This window comes from Bubalus kerabau, chromosome 5 (genome assembly GCF_029407905.1).
Source record: "Bubalus kerabau isolate K-KA32 ecotype Philippines breed swamp buffalo chromosome 5, PCC_UOA_SB_1v2, whole genome shotgun sequence".
NCBI classification, from domain to species: domain Eukaryota; kingdom Metazoa; phylum Chordata; class Mammalia; order Artiodactyla; family Bovidae; genus Bubalus; species Bubalus kerabau.
In genome coordinates, this window is record NC_073628.1 from 97,967,464 (window position 1) to 97,995,086 (window position 27,623).

A 27,623-nucleotide genomic window follows, 5' to 3' on the forward strand; every position below is an offset into this window, starting at 1 on the left:
GCTGTAGTCCAGGGGGTTGCAAAGAGCTGGACATGACTTAGCAACTGAACAACAACAAAAACACTAAATAACAGATTTTCAATGCAGATGAAACAGCCTTCTATTGGAAGAAGATGACATCTAAGACTTGCAGAGCTAGAAGGAAGTCAATGTCTAGCTTCAAAGGACAGGCTGACTCTCATTAGGGGTTAATGCAACTGGTGACTTGAAGCTGAAGCCAATCCCCACTTACCATTCTGAAAATCCTAGGGCCCTTAAGAATTACACTAAATGTAGTCTGTGTTCTATAAATGAAACAACGAAGTCTAGATGATCAGCACATCTTTTTACAACATGCTTTATGGAATATTTTAAGTCTACTGTTGAGACCTATTGCTCAGGGGCAGGAGCTAGAGTCCTTTCAAAATATTACCACTCACTGACAATGCACCTGGTCACCCACGAGCCCTGATGGAGATTAAGGTTTTTATGCCTGTTAACACAACACACACTCTGCAGCCCATGGGTCAAGAAGTCATTTTGACGAAATTTCAAGTCTTATTAATTAAGAAGTACATTTTATAAGGCTACAGCTGCCATAGACAGTGGTTTCTTTGATGGATCTCAAAAGGATACGTCATTGTAGATGCCATTAGGAACATCTGTGATTAATGGGAAGAAGTCAAAGTATCAATATTAACACGAGTTTAGATGAAGTTTTCAACCCCCATGGATGACTTTGAGGGATTCAAGACTTCGATGGAGTAAGTTAAGTGCAGATGTGGTAGAAACAGCAAGAGAACAGGGATTAGAAGAGGAGTCTAAAGATGTGAATAAACTGCTGTCTTATAAAACTTTATGGGATGAAGGGTTGCTTCTTATGGAGGAGCAAAGAAAGTGGCTTCCTGAGATGGAAACTATTTCCAGTGAAGCCACTGGGAAGATTTTTGAAATGGTTAACAAAGGATTTAAAATACTACATAAATATACTTGATAAAGCAGGGGCAGGGTTCGAATGGACTGATTCCAATTTGGAAAGTTCCACAGTAACAACACAGTGGGTAAAATGCTATCAAACAGCAGCCTCTACCAGCAGAGTCTATTTCACTGAAGGTTCAGATGACGGCTAGCATTTTTTTTTTTTTAAGCAATAAAGTATTTTTAAATTAAGGTCATCATTGTTTAGTTATTAAAATGTGTTTGACTCTTTTGCAACCCCATGGACTGTAGCCTGCCAGCTTTATCTGTCCATAGGATTTTCCAGGCAAGAACACTGGAGTGGGTTACCATTTCCTTTTCCAGGTAATCTTGGATCAGGGATTGAACCTGCATCTCCTGCACTGGCTGGTGGGTTCTACACTGCTAAGCCACCTGGGAAGCCCAAATTAAGATATGTATGTTGTTTTTTTAGACACAATGCTTTGCACACTTAATAGACCAAATGTAATGTAAACATAACTTTTACATGCACTAGGAAATCAAAAAAGGCATGCAACTGGCTACTGCAATATTTGCTTTCACTGTGGTAGTCTGGAAACCAAGCAGCAATATCTCCGAGGTATGCTTGTATGCATGTCTGCACCTTTTCCTGCTCTGAATCTACTTTAAAACAAAGCAAAGGAAGATGGAGTAGATTCTTGGGATTTCAACTCAAAGAAATGAAAACAATTCTGAAAACAGACAAAATACACCACAGGAAAACAAATGTTAATAAAAGTAAAAGAGCATAAATGAAATATGAATGAAAGTATAACCAAAAAAAAGCCACAATTGCAAATGAACATGGAATCAGATCAAACGACATCTGCTTCCCTTTCAGTCTGCTCCAAAGGGGGGAGGGCAATGCTAAAAAAGAGGGCTAAAAGCTGTATGGTGAAAAAATCTTTAAATAAAAAGTCTGAAAAGGATTACAAACAAGACTCTCAAACATCAACTACTATGACACAGTTTAAAGACTAAGAATTTGGCTTAAGGTACTAAATGAATCATTTCACTTCCAAAGTCAGCACACATACAGACCACCTTCATCTTCTGCCAGCATTCCAGCCACTGCCCCCTTCCAATCCCTTTACTATTAAAGAGCCATGGCGCATGCTCCATCCCTGTCTGCTGTCCTCTCTGAGCTCTACTACCCATTCCAAACCTTTGATTTCACATCTTGAGGTCTTATTTCAAATACCACTCTCTTAGGACAGGTTTCCCCAATGTTCTATGATCTCAGTAACACACAACTCCATCACTGCTATGATTTCCATTTACTTACGCAATCATCTATCCATCTCACCCACCACACGGAAAACCCGTGAGGGCAGGAACCATGTCTGGTTTTACTTGCCATTGTCTGCAGAGGGCCTTGCTAGATTTACTGAATAAATGCACTCAAAAAATAGCTGTTGAATGACTGAATATCTATGGACATAAGTGAATGGGAAAATGATTTGCTCTCTAAGTGGAAGATTTTTCCAGAAAAACAGGTTAAACCAGAGGTAAGAAGCAACACCATTCAACTTTATATTGGGTTGATTTTTCAAAGTCATACTCATAATAGATATTAACTATGTACAACATGTTTAGATTCTTAACCATATTTAATTTATACAGCTGTTTTCATATTTAAAAGTAGCTATTCAAAAATAAGAACCCTTTTTTAAAAATTATTTTTTTAACTTTTTGGTTGTGCTACATGCCATGCTGGATCCTAAGTCCCCGACCAGGGAACAAACCTGGGTCTCTGCAGTGGAAGCTCAGTCCTAACTGCTAGACTGCCAGGCAAGTCCCAAGAAATAAGTACTATCTGAGCACACAGTAAAGATGAGAATCCCCTTTCTGTCTATGGCAATGGCTACTTCAAAAGTGTAAGAATACAAAGTATCCTTGCGGATTTCCCTTTTCAGAGAGAGAGCTCTAGAATTTGAAGGCAGTGGTATGGGCATCGGCCCTGTGTCTACACAACCCCACAGTCTCTAGACAGCTCTTTGACCTATGAGAACACAGGCTCTCCAACCCAAAATCAATGCTCTGGACTTTATAAAAGCTGTCTTACAAAGCTTTTAAAACTGGAATTTTTATAGTTATTATTCATTCTTGAGAATCCTTGTATCCTGATCTAGCAGACTGAAAGAGAAGAGGGATGAGAGAGGGGAAGATATAAAGGATATATTAGCATAAAGTTCTGTGAGGGTACATAAAAAGGGAAACAAATTCTGTCAACACAAAGATAATGAAGACCAGCGCAATTATGATCCTAGTTACAGAAAGAATGTCAGTTCAGGTACTTAGGTCACAGAATAACATAGGAGACCTTTAACCAGAAGACTAGCTTAAATACTTCACATTTCATCCCAAGTGATGATGGATGATTCATAACATCCCAGCATGCCATAAGAGAACAGCTAAAGGGACAAGCTCTTTTAATTTTCATATAAAAATTCACCAGAGGCAGCCAAGGCCATGAATCAAAACCTACAAATGGAATTTTTTAAAAAACTAGAAATTTTGTGTTAATTGTATTTGCAATTATATGTCAATAGGGGAAATCTAATCCCATGAATCACAAAAACAGCAAAGAAGTTACTCCTTTTACACAGAGAATGACTGGTATGTAACTGGGTGACACTGTGTTGCTATGAATTGTCTGTAGGTAAGAAATGCCATCAAGGGTGAAAATAAAGAGCTACCCTTCACTCTGCTGACCACTACGATTTCACCTCCTCCCTACTGCTTTCCTCGCAAAGTCAAGGGAGTTTCAGAACCAGGGAACACAAAGAAATGGAAAAGTCAATTCCTAAGCCATAGTTCCACAAGTAATTTATTTGAAAATTGAAGTAGAGGTGACTGCCTTACACTTACAATTCAATCTGATATGATTAAAAGGAGAGAAAATACATACATCTTAAGGCAGAGAATTTCCCCATTAAGTGGGATTCTGACTTAAGTTTTCCATACAACTGGCTCAAAATACAAATGCTTCCGAGTAGAACTCTTAACCAGAATATTCACTCTTCTAGAATGCATGAGAGAATAAGAAAGAATAAAAAGATCTATTTCTTTTTTTTCTTACCTAACTCTCTATTTTACACTTGAGAACCCAACAGGCCTCAGTTTAAGTTGTCAGCCCTGTTAGGTCAGTGTTCTTTCCAACATGCCACATAGTGTGAAGCCACCTATTCCTCATGTACGATGATACAGAAAAAAAGTGAGCAGCGTGAGAAGGTGAGAAGCTGCACAACCGGCACCAGGACTGAGCAGTTTACCCATAAAAACTTGGTTCCAACTTCGGACCCTCTTAGAAAAGAGGCTAGGAATGGCCGTAAAACCAGGAACGCGTTATGGCCCCTTGATTCGTGCATAGTACTGCCTTCCTCAGTTTTAATATAAATCTTCTCCTCTGAAATCCTGAACATCTGTTCCCGGCATACACCAGACAATATTCATGGCTGTATAATCCCTTTACATTTATTCATGGAAAACCTAAATAAATGCCCCTTTACCATTATAAAACCCTGAGGCTGTCTAATATTCCAATCCAATATTCCAACCTATGGTCATAACTAAGGTCTTCATTTCTATCAAAAAAGCACTTCTTTTCTCCCTTTCCATAAAGCTGATTATCTTCTACATTTAATTCTCACCAGGTAACCAACCAACACCATACTATTAGCTAAGCTTTAGAACCTTACATACCTAGTGGGTCAGGAGACTTGCTGCACTTTAGTTTATTTTTAGATAACTTGTGCTAACCCATTAACACTGAAGTAATTTCCCTTTATTTTTAAAGGGTTCAACAAAACATGGTTTTAAATTACCACTGAAATTAAATGTAATACCTCGAAACATAATACTTTTTTAAATCCAGTGAGTGCTGCACTGTTGAATTTGTAATTAAAATTACTTCAGCATGAAGATTGGAAGGATGTAGACAAAGATCCCAGTATGAGGAACATGTGCATGAGAGCTCTGCATCACTGACAGATGGGGCCAGAGACAATGCCTCAGTTTGGCAGCTAAACTCAACACAAGGCAGTGTCATGGAGCACTGAACAAATATCCATTGTTGACGGTCTCAACAGATACTTTTATGAGATTCATCATTACAATGCCTACAGGTAAAATCTTAGCAGAAGCCAAAGATCCATGAAACTGCAAAAGAAAGGTATCCATCTGAGTTAGACAAAGAGGGAATTTCACGTTCCTGATTCTTTTCTGGGCTCATAGACTATGCAAGAAATAAACCTAATGTTACTCCTGACTCTACGTTTGTCCCTGTGATTCCTGCTGATGCCAAGAATCCCTTTCTCCTAACATTGGACTTGCTCTGTTCTCCCTCTCATATTGCTCCCTTAGGCTTCCTCACTCACATTCCTACAAGAGGAACTATCAGACCAACAATAACACTCTCCAACTCCAGAACAGTGTGACTCTTGGCCTTAATTACTTTCTCCTCTGGGGTCTCCTCCTTCAGAACAAAATTACTAGGCTTTTAAGACAAGGGATCCTCCATGTAAAGTCTTCACACACTGCCACATATGTTGTACTGAGGAGGCCAAGTAGCTCCCAGACGCTGCCTGAGGGCTCTCTCACCTGCATCATGAATTGAACTAGATTAAAGCAAAATTGTCCAAAATTGCATAAGGAGCCTCTTTAGAGCAAGAGCTGGTCCCTTTTCGCCTTTCTCACTTTAACCTCACCAACCTTCCCACTAAAATGAACCATGGGGACCGGTCGTAAAACGGGTCGTGCCCGTCACTGAAGAGATCTGAGCCCTCCTCCGTCCCTGCGTCAGAGCCGGTGTCATCCACGAATGCCTCCTCATCAAAGTCCTCCATCTCCTCTTGCTGCTCATCAGCCAGCTCAGTGATGTCGGAATCGGCCGTGGAAAAAGTAGGGGAGGGTGTGCGGTCAGCAAGGCGCTCATTCACACAGCCGTGGAAAATGGGGGAGCTAGACACCAGGGGACACGCCGATGGACACAGCCAAGGAGAGAGGAACAGTCGGTTAAACAGGAAGCTACAGGTGCCAACAGGACAGAACCCACTGAGGAACCAAAACAAAATAAGCAAGTGGAAAAGCAAAAGGACAAAATAAGCATAAATCATCTGGTTCAGGTGAAAGGGAACAAGGACTGGTCCTTAGAATAAGAAAAGCAAAGGAAATACATGAGTAGAATATGCCAGGTAAATAACGTGCTGTAAAACATTTATGTTCTCCCGTTCACACAAAAGATTAGCAGCCAGGCCTCAAAGGAGCCACTCAATATCAAGTGAAATAATAAAGTTTAAATCTTTATTCCAATCTCCATGTCATTGTGGAGCAGAAAACAAAATGGATGAATGATATATGGCAAAGTAGGTATATACCTTGCTTGGGTAAGATGTGTCTGGCCAATTCATCTCTTTAAATGAAAACACACTCTACTATCAGAGTAGAGTGAAAAAGACTAATTTCATTTCTACAAAATGCTACAACTTCAGCTTCACCTTTGAACCCAGGTCCTTTAAAACTGTCAGAAAGTTTTCTCAATCAGAAAATAATTCAAATTCTGAAATCATTAAGGTGAAAACTTACATTTCTCTGCTTTTAAAATTCCAAATCTCTAAGAACTTGACTCAATATGGCCTCACATTCAATGCTGACTAAAGTATATATAAAAGAGGTGCAAGCAGGCTACTCAGGTGTGCAACTATTCACTCTTGGTAAAGACTAAACTGAGATGCACTGTTTTAAAAATTAAAGTGAGGACGTAGCAGGTCATGGAGAAATTGTAGTCTGATAAACTGCATGTCATACTGTGATTCTGAACCATGCCAGATACAGACACAGGTTTTCTTTTTCTTTTAAATCTATCTTGGTCAAGATTAAGACATTTTGTGAATGAGTTGAGAGGCAGGGAAAACTGTCAGCTACTTTGTTTCAAAGTCTGAGACTTAAATCTGCCAGCTGGATAAAAGGGAAGGAAAATATACCAAATGGTACAGTGGCTATGTGTAAGCGAATAAGATTATAAATGGGGGCTTTTTTGTACTTTTTTCTTTAACTTTATGTAATACCTTTGAGGCTTTAAACAATTAAAACCATTACCTGAAAAGAATAAAATCATCACATACCTTCCCACAAGTTTGAACCAATGGAACCGATCATAAAATGGATCGCTGCCAGTCATGGTGGTCTCACTTTCATCTTGGGCGCTGGAGGCCATCTCCCCTGCTCTGTCATACATCTCTCTCATCAAGTCCAGCCTCTGCCTGGACAGTAAACGTAAAATGCATTGGGTTAGTATCACAAAGTCACATCAAAGTTTCACACTGGAAGGATCTTCCGTGCAAGGTTTTAAAAAGCTGCTCCCACCATTTAATGATATTAAAAAAGAATGAAGGCAAAAAGCACAGAAACTCTAACACTCAGTATCCAAGGTGTCAGAATATAGAGAGAAGCCATCAAGAAAGTCAAGAATGGCCACCTAATCTCTACTGAGTCCCAGGATAAATGTAGTTCAATGGCATATGGTATCTCAAACATACTGAAACAGCACAAAATACTTCATTATACTAAAGGCAAAGGAAGCTATGCTATAACGTTCCTGTTTATTCACCATCATCATGAGATCCAGGACAGAAAAGACGAATAATTACTAGATCCAAGACAGAAACAGATATTATAAAATTAAGAGTTATAAAATATAAGAGGGTCTATGGAGGGTTAATTAATTTTAATTCCACCCCCCTCCCTGCCAGATTTGCGTGCCATCTTTGCACAAGGTGCCATGTAATCTTCCCTTCGTCATTTCAAATTTGGTACACACGCTGCCAAAGGAACATTATGGAGGGTAAATCACCTCTACAAATGACAAAGGTATTCACAGAGCACGATTTGTTCTCTTAGAAGAAAACGAATGGACAGTGCTATTACCAACACCAGCAACAGCATTTAGATACACAGAAAGGAAGCAGTGGCAACATCACAGAGAAAAGAGCCCGCATGAGCAATTCATTACTATTTTCTAAACAAAAGCAACTGGCTTTACATGTAATGTTTTCATACTTAAGTTTCTCCAAAGACCAATAATGTGTTGCTCCATTTTTCAGATCCTGAACTTCTACAGCTACCACTGTACGAGGGAAAGGTCTGTCTTCCTGAGTTTTTTCAGTCTCAGTGGGAAGCAGTTCAGGAGGCAGAGGGGAGTACAACGTGTCCGTGAGCAGAACAAACTGAAACTGCACCTAAAGGGACAGAAGAAACCATGGACAAATAGGCTTTTTGTTTTTCCAAGTGAGGTTCGGAAACAAGGCAACATAATCAGGCCCAATGGGAAAGACGTCAAACAGCAGCATGTGGTCAACAGCTTCTGATTAATGAGAAACGTGGCTACTTGTCTATTAATCATTTAGCTATTTACAGTCTTTGTTTTCCTGGCCTGGCACAGTGTTTTTGCACAACCTAAAACCTCAATAAATATATCCTGGTTGACTGAACAAAGACTTCCATAGAGAACAGAAGGTGAGCCCAGGAATGCATCTCCAAATGAGAGCAGGTGGACACGTGCTAAGGTTTTCTGTTAAATTCAGAGGATTATAACTGTTACTCTTAAAAGTGTTTACTACAGAAAAGTGCTTTGCATTCATCATGTCATTTATTTCTTGGTAACTCCCTATTTTTTTTTTTTTAACCAACCATTAATGAAATGCTAGGTATAGCTGTGAGAAAAAAAAGACCTAGTCCCTGCCATCACTTAATCTATTTGAAGAGGAAAATAGTTCATATATAATCACAAAATGAGATGGAGTTACAAAAGAATAAGAGATTTTATTCCTATTTCACAAAACTAAAAATATAGCCCTAGAAAAACAGAATGATTTTTCCCCAAAGTCAGGCAGTGTGAGATCTTACCTACTTCTCAATACTGCCCCCTCATCCTATTCCCCATAATCTTAGCAGTCAGGAGACTGTCAAACAGAGGGACATGCAGAACAACGAATCTATACTGTGGTATGATGTTTCTGGCATCACAATTACCATGCGTAGACACTACTTTGGCACTGTATGGGTATTCATTCTCTTACCCCTCAGGAAATCACAAAAACCCTGGGTAGCAGGTCCAGTTGCTAAACTCCCTCTGTAGGTGAGTGACTAGAGGCCCAGGTTACTAGAGTCAAACAACTGGGAGAGTTGGGGTAGGAACCTGGCTGTCTGGTTGCAGAATGCATGTGCTTGTCCATTACACAAAACTGCCTCTCAGAGCCTAGTAGAGGAGAAGGCACAGAGGACTTAAAGGTGCCATCTTAATGGTAGAGAACTAAAGGAAAACTGAGATTTTCAGAACCCAAGAGAAATATTTTTCTACTGATATGTTTCTTTAACTCTCATCAGGAATACAGTCTCCTCATATATAAAAGAGGCTAGAAAACATGTTATTTTAAAAATTTCATTTAACAAATACTTAAAGACATCACTTTGCCAACAAAGGTCCGTATAGTCAAAGCTATGGTTTTCCCAGCAGTCATGTTTGGATGTGAGAGTTGGACCATAAAGAAGGCTGAATGCTGAAGAATTGATACTTTCGAATTGTGGTACTGGAGAAGACTCTTTAGAGTCCCTTGGACTGCAAGAAGATCACCAGTCAATCCTAAAGGAAATCAGTCCTGAATATTCATTGAAAGGACTGATGCTGAAGCAGAAGCTCCAATAGTTTGGCCACCTGATGTGAAGGGCAGACTTATTGGAAAAGACTCTGATGCTGGAAAAAACTGAAGGCAGGGGGAGGTGAGGGTGGCAGAGGATGAGATGGTTAGATAGTATCATCAACTCAATGGGCATCTGAACAAACTCTGGGAGATAGTGAAGGACAGGAAAGCTTGGTGTGCTGCAGTCTATGGGGTCACAAAGACTCAGACATGACTTAGCAACTAAACAACAACCAGTACCTACTTCATTCCAGGCACATATGTTAAATGAAGGCATATACAAACCTGTTTCACAGCAAAAAGCTGCTGAGTTCACCCAAGGGAAAGGTGGTCTCAAAACGAGGACCATGAAGCCCATCAGGCTCAGCTCTGCCTCAGGATGGTCCCTGTTCCCACAACCTTCATACCTTCTTCTTTAGTTCCACACTGATGGCATTGGCCTCCTTTAGGTAAACGGCATTGCCCCAGAGTAAGTCCCTTAATGAGGTGAATTGGTGAGACTTCCACTTCCGGAAGGCCCACTGGGCCAGCTCAAATTCATGTTGTGTCCACGGAACTGAAAAAGCAAACCAGGTGTATTTAATGGTGGACGCATAACTATGTAGAAATTACATCCCTCCTATACGTCAGCTTTTTAAAAAAATCAAGTTACTTTCCAGTTTTTCTTTCTTTTTTTTTAAGATACAGCTCGGTGTGGCTTATAATAAAGAAAAACCCTTAGTCTGTTGTACAACTTGAAACAGATCTATTTTCCTTTCTAGTAGAGGAAAAAAAAGGTCAGTTTTCACATAGATATTTAAAAATAAAGAATTCAGTGTACAAATTAAGAGTTTCTTTAAAGTTATTATGAAGCCTTGAGATTACTGAAGAGGCTGGGTGAAAAAATAAAATATGATTAATGTTCACACCGCATTTTAATTTCAACTAAGAAATTCTAGAAAACTTAAGACAGGTAGGTATGACAAAACAATGTGATGAGCAATCTGCCAGAAAGAGATTTAATGCACGCTTCTACATTCCAAAGTCCTCACGGGGTAATCCTGACATAAACCAGCAAATAAAACAGAGCATCCTGGTTTGTTTGTTTGTTTTTTTTTTTTTTTTTTTGGGCCACACCACTCAGCATGTGGGATCTTAGTTCTCTAAACAGGGATCAAACCCTCGCCCCCTACATTGGAAATGTGGAATCTTAACCACTGGGCCACCAGGGGAATCCGTAAAACAGGGCATCTTAACAAAGATTAAGCTCTATATTTGCTTGTCACATCTATATAAACTTCATATGTATGGTAATATGAGACAGTTTATGTAAACTGCCCAAGAGATTTCTATGGAGACTATGCTCAGAAACCTTGGGTTCTAAGAGACACTATTAGTCCCACCCCCACTTCATAGAGTACAGCCTGGACTCTTAGCCTCAAGCATCTTTTAAATCATCTTTAAACTGGCTCAGGAATTTGACAACACAGATTCAAAACATCTACAGAGGAAAGTTTCAGTCTCTAGATTTCACCTTCTTCCTCCTCCTCTTCCTCTTCAGTTGTTTCTGCAGCCAGGGATCGCGTCTCCACCTGTTTCTGCAAGGCCTGCAATTTACTCTCATAGTCCTGAACGAAAACAAAGAAGATAACATGTAGGAGAGAGAGGAAATAGGAGGGAAGGAAAAGAGAAATGAAAGGAAGATTGGGAGAGGGAGAGACAGCAAAAGACAAACGAGAAGACAGCGGCAGGAAGCAACAATAAAAAGACTGACATACAGAGAAATGCTTCTGAACAAAGCCATAAAGCACCCAAAATAGTCTGCACTGGGTAAATGCTTTAAAAGATCTTGTATTCTAGGGAATTTAACTGCAGTCTCTCTTTCTACTCCTTAGACTCAAGAGTTCTTTATTTGGGATTACAGTAGAGCAAAGGGGGAATTTTTCAAGGGAAAAAAAAATGCATGTGTCCTTTAAAGGTTAAAATGCATTTAAATAGTATCTTGACACATCCAAGAATTCCAAAGAAAAACAATACTGGAAAAGATTAAGTTCACTAAGGCAATGGCACGCCATTCCAGTACTCTTGCCTGGAAAATCCCATGGATGGAGGAGCCTGGTGGGCTGCAGTCCGTGGGGTCGCTAGAGTCGGACACGACTGAGCGACTTCATTTTCACTTTTCACTTTCATGCATTGGAGAAGGAAATGGCAACCCACTCCAGTGTTCTTGCCTGGAGAATCCCAGGGACGGGGAAGCCTGGTGGGCTGCCGTCCATGGGGTCACACAGAGTCGGACACGACTGAAGCAGCAGCAATATTGCTAAGAGTTCCACTTATCTGTTTGGATGGGAGAAAAAATTCAGATCATAGACTCTGAAACTCTCTATGGATGAAATATTACTATCTTTGCAGATGTAGGATAAGTTTAGCTTTCAGGGAACCTCAGTGTTAAAAGAACACAGTGCTATTAGGATTGAAATAATCTACATGCTGCATTTATTTATTCAATAAAGAAATTTTATATCAAAATATACTGTTGTAATATAAAATGTACTATTATATTACAAATCATATCCATCCTTCCTTTCTCCCTTGTTTCCATGCACTCTCAATAAGTGTGATATCGCTACTATTAGCGAAAAATAAAATGGTTCTTGGGGGACTAAAAAAAACTTTTTAATGTATAAAACACAAATATACACACAGTATGTAAACTGATACCTTGTATATCTGAGGTATTAAAATGGCATAGTGGAGAGAGAACAGGGGAAAAAGTGTCTAAAACAGTTCCTTGGTGTGTTCATGAAAAAAAAAGCTTGTGTTTTTTGACAACAAAACAAGTTAAGGAAAAGACCTTCACACAGTAAAATACCAAATCACAGCATTAAGCACAGCCTTTAAAAAATAAACTATTAGGCTTCCTGCTTCTCTAGGAGTGGCATGATTACAGGCTGTAAAGAGATAGTTTAGGTACGACCATGTACTGTTTTCAAACTAGGCTCTCCAAGTCACAAATCAAATATCCCATGCATACAGAGGATCACTGAAAGCCCAGTTAGTGAACTCCATCACAAAAGGGGCTCCCGATGGCGATGCTAAGAAGGACGCAAATATTCTCCAGGCTCTAGTCATTTATCATTTAGTCTCACAAAGGAAGCTTTCTCTCTTTCGTGGAGCTGGCAATGACCAAGAATCAGCAAGATAGCTTTTTAAAGACATCTAAACATACTTTTTAGGATACCATGTACTGTGGGGAAAAAAGAAAAAGAAAAACATAAAGTACCAGGTATAAAGACATGGGTTTTGCTCCTGGAACCTGCTCTTACTAGTCTTATAATTCTGGGAAAGTTAATCCTTTTAACACCTCATTTTGGCTTTTTTTTTAAATAAAGATTTTATTATTCCACCTGCCTAACTTTAAGGCAGGACTGCAGAAAGGACGAAATGACAAACCATTTTTAAATGTATGTGAAAGTCCTCTTAAATGGCAACATACTACCAAAATGACAAGCAGTGTTTTTAGTTTCTTGTCTACATACATCCAGCCCCCCATCTTGGTTTCTAAATACCATTCTCCACTAGCAGAAACCAGGGCTCCTTAGGAAAATGATTGATTTCAGATTTGGAGCAAGGAAAATACAAGGCAACCCCAGAATATCTTGTGCCAGAAAGCACAGAGTACTCAAAGACCAACAGGACCATTTCAAAAGGATGAAGACTCCCACTGGTCAATAAATAATAACAACAGGAAAAGAATATATAGCATGTTGAGTATAAAAGGAATCCATGAGACCACAGTGATACTGAAAGATGGAGAGAAAAAAGGGAAAGCTCTTCCTTACCAAAAACAAAACAAAAGGCCAGTTAACAAATGAAGAGGGAATGACAGAAAATCACTACTACATTGCAACCCCAGATGTAGTAACTGAATCATCCAAGGATCATTAATACAAGTTATCACAACTGACAGATGGAAAACAGAATATTCGCACAATCGCAAGAGCCTACTAATGAGAAAGCGCTAGAAAAAAACACATTAACTAAATGTATTAAACATTACTGAAAATAGGACAAATTGACATTTTACATCTACTGATGTGAAGCAGATGGAAGTACACAATATAACATTAATAGCGTTCTTAACAATGTTTAACCTAAATCAAATCTCGAAGAAATAATCAAATTAGAAAGTGACCTTGACTCTTCAAAAATACCTATGTAATGAAAGATAAAAGAACCAAATGCAATAAGTAAACCTTGATTGGACCTTGGATTAAAAAAACATACATACTTCTAACATTTATATTTTTTAGACAATTATGGAAATTTGAAAATTACCTGTATGTTACATGATTTTGAATCAGTATTAAATATTTGGATGGGATAATGGTATTAAGAGAATATCCTTGGTTTTAGGATATTTACGTGTATTTAGGGGTAAACTCGGAGAAGGCAATGGCACCCCACTCCAGTACTCTTGCCTGGAAAATCCCATGGACTGGAGCCTACCAGGCTCCTCCGTCCATAGGGTCGCTAGGAGTCGGGCACGACTGGGTGACTTCACTTTCACTTTTCACTTTCATGCATTGGAATAGGAAATGGCAACCCACTCCAGTATTCTTGCCTGGAGAATCCCAGGGACAGAGGAGCCTGGTGGGCTGCCATCTATGGGGTCGCACAGAGTCGGACACAACTGAAGCGACTTAGCAGCAGCAGCAGGGGTAAACTAACATGGTATCTGTAACTTACTCCAAACGATTCAGAAATAGTATATATATATGGGTATACAAAGGTTTACTGTACTTTTTTTTTTTTTCCAAAATAAAAGGGTTTTTTTTTTTTAACCTATGTATGACATAGGATTCTCTCAGCAAAAAGAGAAAGACTGTTGATTTACCTAAAGAGCATCAGATGGAAAAAAATGTCAATATTTTAGCTTGAGAATTTTTTTGTTTTTCATTTTTGCCCCTATTTTTTAATTATAGCAATATACACATGACATAAAATTTGCCATTTTAACCATTTTAACACATGAAATACGCTAATAATGTTGTACAACCATCACCACTGTCCATGCTCCAGAATTCTTCATCTTGTAAAACTGAAACTTTTTGTTCATGAAATACTAACTCCTACCCCTGCAGCCCTCAACCACCATTCTACCTTTTGTCTCTATGATTTTGGCTACTCTAGGGTATCTCGTATAAGTGGAATCATGTATGCTTGTGACTTTTTGTGACTGGTTTATTTTTGAGGATTTCCTCAAGAATAGGATTACACCATGAGTAAAACAGATAGCCAGTGGGAAGTTGCTGTATAGCACAGGGAGCTCAGCTTGGTGCTCTGTGATGACCTAGATGGGTGGGACAGGAGAGGCGGAGGGAGGTTCAAGAGGGAGGGGATATGTATATACATACAACCGAGTCTCTGTTGTACAGCAGAAACTAATACAACATGGGAAAGCAATTATACTTCAATTTTAAAAAAAGGGAAAAAAATGAGTTTACAAGCTGGTCAAACTACCAAATGAAGACAAAGTCCTTAGATTCTGACAGTTAAGAGACTGACTTTTCCTAAAAGCTGTAGTTGTGCTTTAGTGGCAGTAAAGCTGACATAAAGAGATGTTCAATAATGCTATAGACCTAAAACTTTAACTGCACTTTGACCAGGAAAAATTTCTATAAGCAGTTGGTAGTCCAAATGTCAATCTGAAGTGAAAGTGAAAGTCACTAAGTCATGTCTGACTCTTTGCAACCCCAAGAACTATTCAGTCCATAGAATTCTCCAGGCCAGAATACTGGAGTGGGTAGCCTTTCCCTTCTCCAGGGGATCTTTCCAACACAGGGATTGAACCCAGGGCTCCCGCATTGCAGGCGGATTCTTTACCAGCTGAGCTATCAAGGAAGCCCCCAAATGTCAATACCAATTCTTGAATTGGCCTCCTGTTCCCCAAACCAGGCTGCATATGAGCTTCCAACAAGGATATTTTGATTGTTACTGGAAAAATACTAAGCCCTGGATTTTTCTGCAATAAATGGATAAAGAGATTCAGATACTACTGTTCTGTCCATTTCATGGAGAAAATTAGAATCAGTACAGAAAACATGCTAAAAAATAATATATTTACCAATAGTCTTTTCTGTTTATAAAAAGTTCCAACTAACTGACTATATGCTCCATATTTATAAAGGCACTGCACCAACTGTTTCCTCTTCTAAAATGTTCTCTCCCACCCGACTATCCTTATTTTAAAGCTTATTTTGTGCTAGGAATTATTCTAAATGTTTAACATGGATTGTTCCAAGCATCCCAATAATGCTATGAAAATGTTTCTATTGTTATTCTTGTGTTAAAAAAGGAGAAAAACCTTAAAGAAATTAAGTAACTCTCCAAAGATCAAAATTAGCAAGTGGTAGAAAAAGGACCTGAACCCAAGCAATTGGACTCAGAGCATGCTATTTTTTTCCAAAGAAAAACCACTATCCGTCCATTCATTTGACAAATGAATACCATCTTCACTCCTATTATGTGCCAGATGCTAAGGATATAGTGAGTGGTCAATAAGACAAAAGTTCCACTGGTGATGGAGATACAATAAACAGTAAACAGACACAGTACATGCTATGATTTCAGGAGAGAGTCCTATGAAGAAAGGGAATTATCAGAGGCCAATAGGGAGAAGAGATGGGTGGAGGAAAGCTAAGATTAGGTGCTCAGGGAAGGTCTCTCTGCAGAGATAACATTTAATCAGAGATCTAAGCAAGCACTCTGAGATCCTTGGTGGAGGTTTCTTATTCCAGTCATATTTAGCTAACAGCAAGCACAAAGGCCCTAATGTGGAGCTTGGTGTATTTAAGGAAAAGCAAGAAAACCGGTGCGGGTGGACTGGAGGAATGAGAAGAGCTGGAGAAGCAGTTGACAACTGTCAGATAGGGACTAGGTTATGGACAGGTTTATAGGCCATGGAAAGGACTGTGGATTTTATCCTAAGGGAGTCACTGGTAGCCTACAGCCAGGAAATCTAGCATATGTAGTAAAAATACCAATTCCATGGAGAATTGCCTGTGGACTTGGAACAAGGCCAGGAGCCGTGAAGCTGTCCCTGCAGTTTCAAGGGAGATGGCAGTGGCCTGGTCCAGGGTCTCAGCAGGTGTTAAAAAGCAAATGGAGCTGGCATATGTTTTAGAGGCAGGAGAAGTGTGCTCTGCAGATGAAGATGTGATCATGGGGTGTGAGAGAGAAAGGGAAACTGAGGATCACTCTTGGATTCTGGTCTGAGCTAGCTGCTCTGGTTTAGATAGTTCAGATGTGAGATGCCAGTTAACTCTCTGGATGTCAGGTCACAGTTGTGCGTCCGTGACCAGAGATTGGGGGAAGGCCCAGGCTGGAGAGAGTACCTCTGAGAGTCAGCAGAGAGGGAGGCAGAGCAGGGGTCTGCAGACAAGACTGCCTGCCTGAGACTGGACCTGGATTCCACTGAGCAGCTGTGCGAGGATGGGAAAGTATGTAAAATGGGATTAACAACACCTACACTTCACAGAGGAGGGGTGCTAGGAGGATTTAGTGAGTTAATACATGTAAAATGTATTACATGTATTTGGTCCAAGTACTGTTGACCCTTGAACAATACAGGATGGGGCACTGAAAACCTGCACATAATTTTACAGTCGGCTCTCGGTTTCCAAGGTTCCACACCTGCAGATTCAACCAAATGTGGATCTGTGGTATGTATTCACTGAAAAAAAATCCACATCTAAGTGGACCCATGCAGGTCAAACATGTGTCTTTCAAAGGTTCACTGTAAATGCTCAACAGGAGGTGCTGTCTTCATTATCACCTGTGTGAACACGGAAGCTGAGGCCACAGAAATGTGTGAGGTCACCTGGAGGAAAGAGCAGATACAGGGAAAAAAAAAAAATGGCCTATGTCTGCAGCCACAGAGACCATGAAGGAGCAGCGAGAGAAAAATCAGAAGCCGAGAGAACAAAAGGGTTCGAGAAGTAAAGAGCAGGCAAGCCATGTAAGATGCTAGACAGATTTAGTAAAACGAGGACTGAGAAAACACCTGGATTTTCCACCAAGGAGACTCCTGGTGACCCTGACCAGACTGGCTGCAGTGGTGATGTGGGAATGAGTCTGACTGGACTGAGTTCAAGAATGGGGACAGGAGACAAGAAAAAGAAGGTAGCCAGTGGGCAAAAGTACAGAAAACGCTTTCAGGAGTATTTCTAGAAAAAGGAACAAACACAGTGGCAGATCACAGGGAACACAAACTTTTTTTGAAACTGGTGTTTCCACGCTGACAGGAATAATGTAGAAGGAGAAAATCAGATGCTGTGAAAGAGAAGGGGTAGGTGTACAGTAAGTCCCTCAGAAAATGGAATGAAGGGAACGAGGGCTGGGCTAAGACAGGAGCACAGACAGTTCTTCCACCAAGAGGAGGGAAGGCCAGGAATGGGTATGAATGCATGGATGCAGACCTGGACGTGGGACGAAAAGAAAAACTTCCTGATTCCTTCTCGTTCTCAAAATGGAAGTCAGCAGCTGAGAGCAAAAAATGGCCATCTTTCATCTCCTGAGACGCCTGGTTGTAAACCTTCAGAGCATCCTGTGATTTTCCCTCAAGGCATTTGTCACAAAAGTACTATATGACCACTGGTGTGACTGTCTAATGGCTATCTCCTCCATGACTCTGTGAACTTCATGAAGCCAGGAACCTCTCATTCACCACGGAATCACCAGCATCTGGCACTTGTCTGTCTTCTAGAGTAGATACACAGTTGTGTGCTGACCTAGTCAACAGTTCTCAGAAGCGTCCGGAGGTTGGCAAATCTGCAGGCTGAATCCAGACCACCGCTTGTCTTTATAAATACAGCAGCTTTAGCAAAACACACCCACATCCATCCCTTTGCTTATCATCTACAGCTGCTATTCTGCTACAACAGTGGAGCTGAGCAGTTTTGATAAAGACCATGAGGCTCATAGGAGGCTTCCCTGGTGGCTCAGACTGTAAAGAATCTGCCCGCAATGCGGGAGACCTGGGTTCGATCCCTGGGTCAGGAAGTTTCCCTGGAGAAGGGAATGGCTACCCACTCCAGTATGCTTGTTTGGAGAATCCCATGGGCAGAGGAGCCTGGCGGGCTACAGTCCATGGGACCGCAAAGAGTTGGACACGACTGAGTGATTAACACTTACTTACATATGAGACCCACAAAGCCTAAAATATTTACTACCCAGCCCTTTACAGAAAAGGTTTACCAGTCTCTGTTCTAGACTGTGGTTCTCAAAGACAGATGCTGATCCAGAAGCAGTAGGAACAGCAGCATCACTTGAGATCTTATCAGAAACACAATTATCAGACCCCACTGCAGACCTCCTGAATCAGAAACTCTGGGGGTGGGCCCAGCATTCTGTGTTCTCACAAGCCCCTTGGAAGCTTCTCATGCACACGACAGTTTTGAGAACCACTCTTCTGGGTGACACACACAGATGGATGGTGAAGAAAACACGACAGATAAGGTACTTATTCTAGGTGAATTTACATTCTCATGCAAGGACCAAATAAGAGCACAGAGCTAATATTAAACAGTGGGCTGCCCTGGGATCAGCTGCAGCAGGAAAAGGGGCACGTGAGCATTGATCTGGAAGCGGAATTAGGCACAAGGAGAAAGGATTCTAGTCTTGAGGAAGTGCCAAAGCCCAGAGGTGGGAACAAGCTTGGCAAGCTCAAAGAACAAAGTGCTTGCACAGTGAGGGAATGTTAAGACATGAAGTCAGAGAGGCAGGCAAGAAGCCAAAACATGGACAGCCTTGGAGGCTACAAAGCACCATGGGAAGCCACTGGAGGTCACTGGCACTGACTTTTGTTTTCAAAGGATGATGCAGGTTGCCGTGTGGACAATGGTGTACAGAGGTCAGGAACAGGAGAGAAGAGACTCGTTAGGAGGCTACTGCGGTACTACTGGTGAGAGACGATGGCGTCACAATGAGGGCATCTCTAAGGAGATGGCATTGAAGGCAAAAATGAATGTCATAATTCTGGGTTTTCCAGTTAGGCTGCTTTTGACATTAGAGGCTTGGCTTTTTTTGCTAATACTGCATTCCTTTTTTCACGGTGGATTATAACTAGCAAGCAATAGCTAGAAGGGAAACATCCATGTTCCAGTTCTTGTCAACACCTTAATTTACTCACCACTGGCAGCACCATGCAGACACAGCCTCAGATCTATGCCTCTGGGGGTCCCGCAACACCTGTTCTTAGACCTGTGCGGCCCCTGTCTTTTCCTATCTCTCAGGCCTGCTTTGGTCTCATTTACTTTATTTTCCAACCATGGTTCAAGCAAGAGCCATTCACCACCTCATGGGATACATACACAGGCTTATCCCCACCACAAAATGATTCATTAATTCTATCTCCAAATAATCTATCAGTCACGCCCTCTCTCCCTGCCTGCTTGGAAAGCATCATTTCTCATTTAGTTCCTCCAGCAAGTTCCCAACTGAAGCACTGGGCTCTGAATCTGCCTTCTTCCAACTCATCCTCCCACCCAAACTTCAGCCATTTCTAAAAGGTTAATCTGACAATGCAATCTCCCTGTAGAATATGTGTTAGCTTCCATCACACTCAAGACAAAATCCCAAGCCATGGGATGGGATGCCATTAACCCAGCATGCCAGTCTGGCCCTTGCGCCCTCTCCCCAGGTCCACTCATCTCTTATCACCCTCCAACACACAGCTGTGTTCCAACCACCCCCAAGTCACCTGCAGGTCCCTGGACCTGACACGCTTCCTCCTTCCCTCTGCCATTCTTCACTTGGATACACTGACACGTGTGCTTTGGGATTCTGCTCTTGGTTCAGGGCTTCCTCTTTCAGAAACCTTTTCCCACTCTGCCCACGCTCACTCTGTGTATATCACTACACATATTATACTACACTGGAATCATCTGTACTGTCCTAGAAGTGGTCAGATATTGGCCACTTTTCCACCAGTTTCACCGACAGTAGAGAGATACAAAGTACCTGAAGGGAAAGAGAAAAAGCCTGAAGCAAACCAATCCAAGTTTAATGTTTCCCCCCAGCTCCAGATTTCATATTAAAAACTCATGGCAGGGAAACAAAAAACCCACGTAGATATTGTATTCTACTCTCTTATGTATGATTATGTTCTTTATCAACATAAAAAATAATGCATGTCCAAATGTTCAATAAGACTGATGGTCTGTTCCAGAAAAATCTTCCATTTTGTCCTGTTCACCTCTAACATATCACCAATACTCTGGGTGGAGAAAAGCAATGGTTAAAGGAAAAAAAGAAAAGTTAAACAGAGCTACTCAAAGCTTTTCAGAAATTTCGTGTCTACCTATATGTATGAAGGGAAGTTTACCATTTCATTTAAAGAAAACTTTAAATCAAAATTACATAGTAAAAACATAGAAAATACAGTTTAAGGTAAACTCAGAGAAGTTATACAGGGATATCTGATACCCTCATTCATCGTCAAAAGTAGAAAAGCTTTTATTTAAGTAAAAGGTAGCATAAAATAAGAGTTAAAGATCTCATTTAAGACAGAATTTTGAAAACTCAAAAAGGGTAAGAAAAGCAAAAGCTCTAAACAAATGAAGTTCATGTAGAAATGTTGTTAAAAGATATGGTTTGTAACCATCTTCAGATGAAAAGCAACAAATAAAAGTCAAGCTCAGGTTTAATCAGCATCATGCTGTTTCCCGCTCCCCTCCTCCCACATCAGAGACAAATCACACTCTTAAAAGGTAACTTCAGTTTTTATTGAATGAGGACTTTATTTTTTAACATTACAAACTAACTCTCCCTTTCTGAAAAGGTAGATCTTACACTCAAAGACCAATCTTCAAGCATTTTTTAAAAAAGAAACTGGGGGAGAAATCCATAGTTCATTAACAAGAAGATTCACAACTTCTTTTTACAGTAATGATGGGAGGAAACCAATACACTTCACAACCTACAGTGGTTCAAACTAAATATCTAGAGCAGATTTTTAAATCTCATAAAGATGACATAAAGTGGACAATTATGAAAACTGTTCATAATACAGAATCTGGCTCTGACAGCATAGAACAAGTACTTGCTTTGCATTGCACCTAAGAAGGCATCTTCATTAAGGTATTCCAGGACAGCAGCTTCCCCTGCTCCCAGTCTTTTGTGTATATCATTAAGGCAAGTCTACAAAGGACCAGGAAGGCACAGGGGCATAGCAGCTGACCGGAGGAAACCTACGTAACTTCCTGTAGTCTGACAGCCTTTAATGCAGACATTGGTGTGGCAAACTGTGTTTTGTCCTGTTTTTTTTTTTCCTCCCAGCATCAATCTGCACCTGAAGCACAAGAGGTCACTTCAAGTCACTTCAATGGAATAAACAATTCCCATTCAATGCATTTCCAGTGAAAAGAGAAGCACCAGAAAGAATAAGAAGTAAAAATAAAGGTTTAGACTTGTTAGATAAACAAACTAACTCTGCAAAGAATACCACAGTGTGTGGTTTGATTTGTGAAACTGTACCAGTTGATTAGGACTCAACGTCTATTATTGTTAGATCATTATGTAATTTCAACAGCGCAAACTTTTCTTAAAAAACTGCACCATGATAACAGCTAGGGATATTTCAGTAATATAATAATGACTTAGTGGTGACCATTTACCTTTGGTCTTGTAGGATTTAAGCTTGGGGACAGATACTGTCAAATTCAAAAACAAAACAAAGCAATATAACCAATCACAAAAGCATGGTACTAGTTACTTCTTTAGTGACAGTCAATAAAGTAATTTCATTCAGATAGTTATTTTCTAAAATAAGTATCTGCTCTGAACTACATGAAGGGACATAGATAGCAATCAATCAAACCTTGGTTTCTTTCTTTCTGGTCATCTGAAATTAAGGGCTAGTTTAGATATCTAAACATTTCAGTAATCTGAGGGTGCCTCACAAATATAAATCTAATCCTTTGGAATATCAAGTGTGGGTATAGTGCCTACCACAACCCACATTTGTGAATGAAAACACTGTATTTCTTTTCATTCTACAGCCTTGTGATCACCAGAAGAAACTCACTCCCATTGTTCAGTGCCAAAGGGAGATACCTGTCCATAAGAAGATTAAAAAGGCTACCATAAAAATGAAAATACATAGGTCTATCCTATGTTATCTCAAGTTGGAAAACTGAGAGCCCACTTCTGATATAGAGTTGAAAGCTGAGTTATTATTATTATTAGTTTTAGAAAATGAACTTTTTGCAAGAAAGAAATAGAAAACTATGCCTAAGAAGGACAAATGCGGAGTACACAAGATACACTGAAGTGACTGATTTGAAGTAGCCTACAAAGTACATTCAAACCACCTGGTACAGGACACTGTCATCTCAACTAAGTCAGTTCATTACAAACATCACTCCTGTCTAATCTGCCATAAAACTTCAGCTGAAGACTAGGACTGCTCTAGCTATGAAAGCAAAAATAGCCCCCGAAGTTAATTGGAAGCAACTTTTTGTGCATTATGAAAGCATTTTCTTAGAAGCAAAGAAAAAAAAAAATACTATGATTAAAAACAATGTTCTAATAAAGCATAGTGCCCACACGCAAAGGAAAAACATCCTATATAACCACCATCTGTGAGGCTTCCTTGAACATTAACTGCTATCCTGGATGTCATTTTTCACACCATCTGGAAGACAAGCGTCTGACAGGTGACTTAGTGTGACTTGGGGATCTTCAACAACGTGGTGTCAGGCAATCTCACAGACATCTCTGGCTCTTCACACCGCCTCTTAAAAAAGTTTCTGACAAGTTCAAGAAATGAAGGATGTAGAAAACTATTCTTTTCTTCCCATCAAAATCCATCTTTTTTAGTGGATTCTCCAGTGAGGCAAACTGAGACCACAACACAGTAAAATGAGGTATTGATACAGTAACTGTTCATCAGGACGTCTCTTTCCTTGCTTGAGAATCTGTGAGCGTTACTGCTGCTGACCAAAGAATAGTTTATTATACATCATCTCCTTTATTCTCAATCAGACCAAAGTTAACTTATTTCAGTATTTCATCACCCACTGAGAACAAGCAGCACACGGCCAAAGGCTGCAGCCTTCTCCCCATGTGTCACCTCTTCCCTCTCTCCACCAAATAACCTCCTTAATAAACTTATATGTACTACTCAAAGCATCATGTGTATTTTGTTGGTATTTCTGTTGGCGTGACATTGGTGAATAGTTCAGTGTCTTTCTGTATGTATTTGTGTAAGAAATGATGTTAAACTTCAAAATGCAAACCACAGACAGAAATCCAAGCAGGTGCCAACTTAAAGATTTCAGTATTATGACAGAATTTATACAAACACTGATGTATTCAAAAGGGAAAAAAACCTACTGAATCAGTTCTATGCAAAATACAGCTGAGTAAGAAGATGTGGAAGTTCCCCAGAAGATGCAAAGTTGTGTACTATAAAATACGTACAAAGACATTTAGTTCTGGCTTATGAAACTTCCAATGATATTTAAAGAAAGAAACAGACACGGATAGGAAATCCAAAGCTGTGTCCACAGCTGCGTGTTCTTATTTTTAAACTAATGTCTAACATTCATGGGGAAATAATTGACATTCAATTCAACATCTCAAATTCCTCTTTAGAATGTTTGCATAAACCAAGAGGCAGGTTATTTCTGGATATCAGATAAATTTATAGGTTTTACAAAAACATAACAAACTTACACCAAACAAGACCAGTCTGGGTAAGTAAGTATATTATCTAGGCACCAAGAAAGGAAGACAGTCTCAGAAAAATAAGGGAGGTCTCAGTGTTTTGTCCAAAATTCCAGAAACTGCCCACTTACGGTATACAAACAACAGGGAGGTGTTGAAACATTTACCAGTGTCTTATCTTTTAACAATAAAATCAGTTCATATTTTAGGAACACAACATTACAATCACAATGTAAATACTAAGAACTCAAGGCCAAGGCTAGAACCAACTCAAATCATAAGCTACCATCGCCTGTTTCCTCCACCAAGAATTCAAGCTTGTCCAGTAATTTAGACTGTGGTTTCCCGACCAGTTTTGAGATTGGGTGCCGAGAACTGCCGCCTCATTCTCGGAGGTGTCACAAACTGGCTACAATGGTTGGGTCTGTCAGTCTGCTTCTGACAAGAAGTGGCTGCACTGCCCTCCACCTGAGCTCCAGTGTTATAACTACAGTAAGCCTGACGGTGCTGGTGCATGTGGCGTTTCGCCTGAAAAGTCTGCAGGTCAGCGGTGGGGTGGCCACTGTGGGAGGCGAGCACTTCTGGGGAAGCAGATGCCTGGCAGCGCGTACTTTTCGGTTGGCCGTTATTGAGAGAATTGCTTCTCCAGCGTAACTGAGGTGGCTGTTGTTGATTATTAATGTGCTGCTTGCTAACCTGAATGTGATCTTGACTTCGAGTGCCCTGAGGGCCCCATGGTAACTGGGGATCCTTAGAAGCTGCTCTAGTCCCCTTTTCTTGGTTCTCCGGCTTATTTCCTTTCCTTCCATCTTCCTCTTTGGGAATCCTAAGCTCTATTACCTCATCTTCTGTGATGATGATGTGTGTCCCAGGACTCCATGAGTTTCTGTGTTTAGGGTTGCTCTTAAACGGAAACCGGGGCTTCCGGTTCTCCGGAGGGATGAAGCGATGAGGTACATTCTGCCGACGAAGCTGCTTTGTTATTTCCTGCTGCTGCAGGTTCTTGAACCGAATTTGCTCTTGCCTCATCCAACGCAGACGTCCACGTCTAAAAGCTGGGTCTCCGTTCATCAGCTGGGAGACACGTTCTTCTTTCCCAAGGTCTCCGCTGTCGCCTTTACTTACATCATTCTCAGGCTTGCTACTGGCACCAGCACCACTGGGTTCCTTTGATTTTTGGTTTCCTTGGGTTTTCTGTTCTGGAGACCCAATCAGCGGCAAGACTTTCTCCATTTTGAGCATTTTATTTCTTAAGACTTTTATCTCCTCATCTTTCATGTTATTTTGCTTTTTGACTTCTTGCAAAATATCTTCCAGCTTGTCTATATGAACCTTGAGGTCATCCACATCAGTCCCGCCTTTACTACTGGCCATTACGTCCTCAATCTTCTCATCCCCTACACCAACGGTGTCCCAGACATCCCTGGCCACTGCCCTCCAGGAGTCCCGCTCATTAGGATCTTTCTTCCCATACATGGCACAAAGCTCTTTCATCTTAACAATGGCCAAGGCTTCAATCTCCTGCCGACTATGCCGAAAATCATTGAGAGCAACCTCATAGCATATCTCTTTCACAGCCTGAATCTTAAGATCTGAGATGGTGACCCACTTGGAGTCTTTACTCAGGCGTCTTCTCTGGGGGATCTGATACATTTTTATTGGTTCCCGTTTCTTCCCACTGCTGGGGAGGCCGCATTTTTTAACAATGGTTTGCAGCTTGCTGGGAGGCAGCTTTTCTCTCAGAGAAGTAATCAGTTTCCAGCTCTCTTCGCAGGATCTCTTGTCAGAATCATCCCCGCTATCAGAATCCGCGTCCTTTGGAAAAACAAAATCAAAAATGGCCCCAAAATAACCAAAATTAAAATGTAAAAAAGGAAACTCAAATTGAAGAAAAAGCAAGCAAAGAAAGCCCTAATAAATTTAAAAATGAAACTAAAAAAGTTAAAAAAAAAAAAAACCCCAAACAAACAAAAAACCCTAGATAATGTGCAAGTCTATTAAGACATATGCTTATGTAGATTATCATCAATATGAAGATTTGCTTTTTTTTTTTCTAGTAACATTAATCCAAATTTCCACTTTGTGGCTTAAGTGATGGAATCTGCAATCAAATTCCTTAGGAGGGCTGAAACAGTGAGAAAGTCTCTCACTGTAAGGTCACATGAAGTTATTAACAAAATGGTGTGAAATAACATCTCCGCTATCTCAAGAGAATGAACTAAAACCTTCACCCCACACATGCTAACACCCATGCAGCCACTTCCCCACATTTGCCTTGGTTATTGCTGTTGCTTCTTCCAGAAACTCTTTCCCCCATGAGTGAGCACAGATGCCATACAAGATGTGACGAGCAGGCGGATTAACAAAGGTTAGTAATGCTGGAGAATGCCACGTTTTGTTTAGCTTTACTAAAAAGAGCAGCCCTAGAAAAAAGTTAGAAGATGAGAAAGTAGAAAAAGAAGCAGTCAAACAGGGATGTTAAAAATGCTAAGAATCCCTATTAGCAGACCATGAGAGATTCTTATCAACCAAATTGTTTTTCTGCTAGAAGGTAAGAGGGTTCTGAAACTAGTCTTTTCATGAGCACACATCAGATTTGCTACTTTCCTGTGTCATGACAAATTGATCTATTTCATTTGTTACAATTAAATTTTGTTAGCCATACAATAAGGACACATAAAAAAGGATCTTTATAGTGAGTCTGTTATTTTGTTTTCCACACACTTAAACCAATCTCATCTCCAAAATTTTAGGAAACAAATCTCCAGAACATAAACTAAGCTAGGAAAACATACTTTCATTTAAACATTATTTAAAATTGCCAAAGTAATATTTTAATAAATACAACCTAGAGATCTGTTGTTTCATCTATGAAAACCTATGGTGTTTCTAGTTTTTTGAGGAATATTACTTTAAGTTGACAACTCTATCAACATGTAAAACACAAAAGATTATATTCTGCTTATGTATTCTGATTGTGGACGCTATTTAAAACATTATCTCCAACTCTCTGTCTTTCCAGCTGTTTTTGCACCATTACCTCTTTTTCAAACAACTTTACTTAGGCTTAAAACAGCAGTCTGACTTTACAACTAAGCAATTTCAATGGCTATTTGGATAATAACTGATTATTCTTAACAAACACAAGCAAATCTTGCTAACATGGGTCTAAATGAAAGCTGGGTTGGATTTAGAACTCCCTATGACAGACAAGATTAAGGAAGGCTCTCTATTCAAGAGATAAAAGTTACTGGAAAA

At 40.1% G+C, this 27,623-nt stretch overlaps 1 protein-coding gene across 7 annotated transcripts in view; it reads right to left on the reverse strand.

Annotated features, from left to right (window-relative positions):
• The window catches only part of KIF1B (kinesin family member 1B), a 148,993-nt gene that overhangs the window by 38,758 nt on the left and 82,612 nt on the right, over positions 1–27,623 (reverse strand). For 5 of the 7 annotated variants that reach the window (XM_055582354.1, XM_055582352.1, XM_055582351.1 and 2 more), the window contains 4 exons: positions 11,170–11,263; positions 10,064–10,212; positions 8,017–8,195; positions 7,083–7,220 (listed from right to left, as the gene is read on the reverse strand). In XM_055582354.1, the coding sequence (XP_055438329.1) occupies positions 7,083–7,220; positions 8,017–8,195; positions 10,064–10,212; positions 11,170–11,263 (560 nt within the window). Of the gene's footprint in view, positions 1–5,670; positions 5,920–7,082; positions 7,221–8,016; positions 8,196–10,063; positions 10,213–11,169; positions 11,264–21,403; positions 26,181–27,623 lie in introns of those variants that run through there. The other 2 variants (XM_055582356.1, XM_055582355.1) reach the window with 2 other exon arrangements.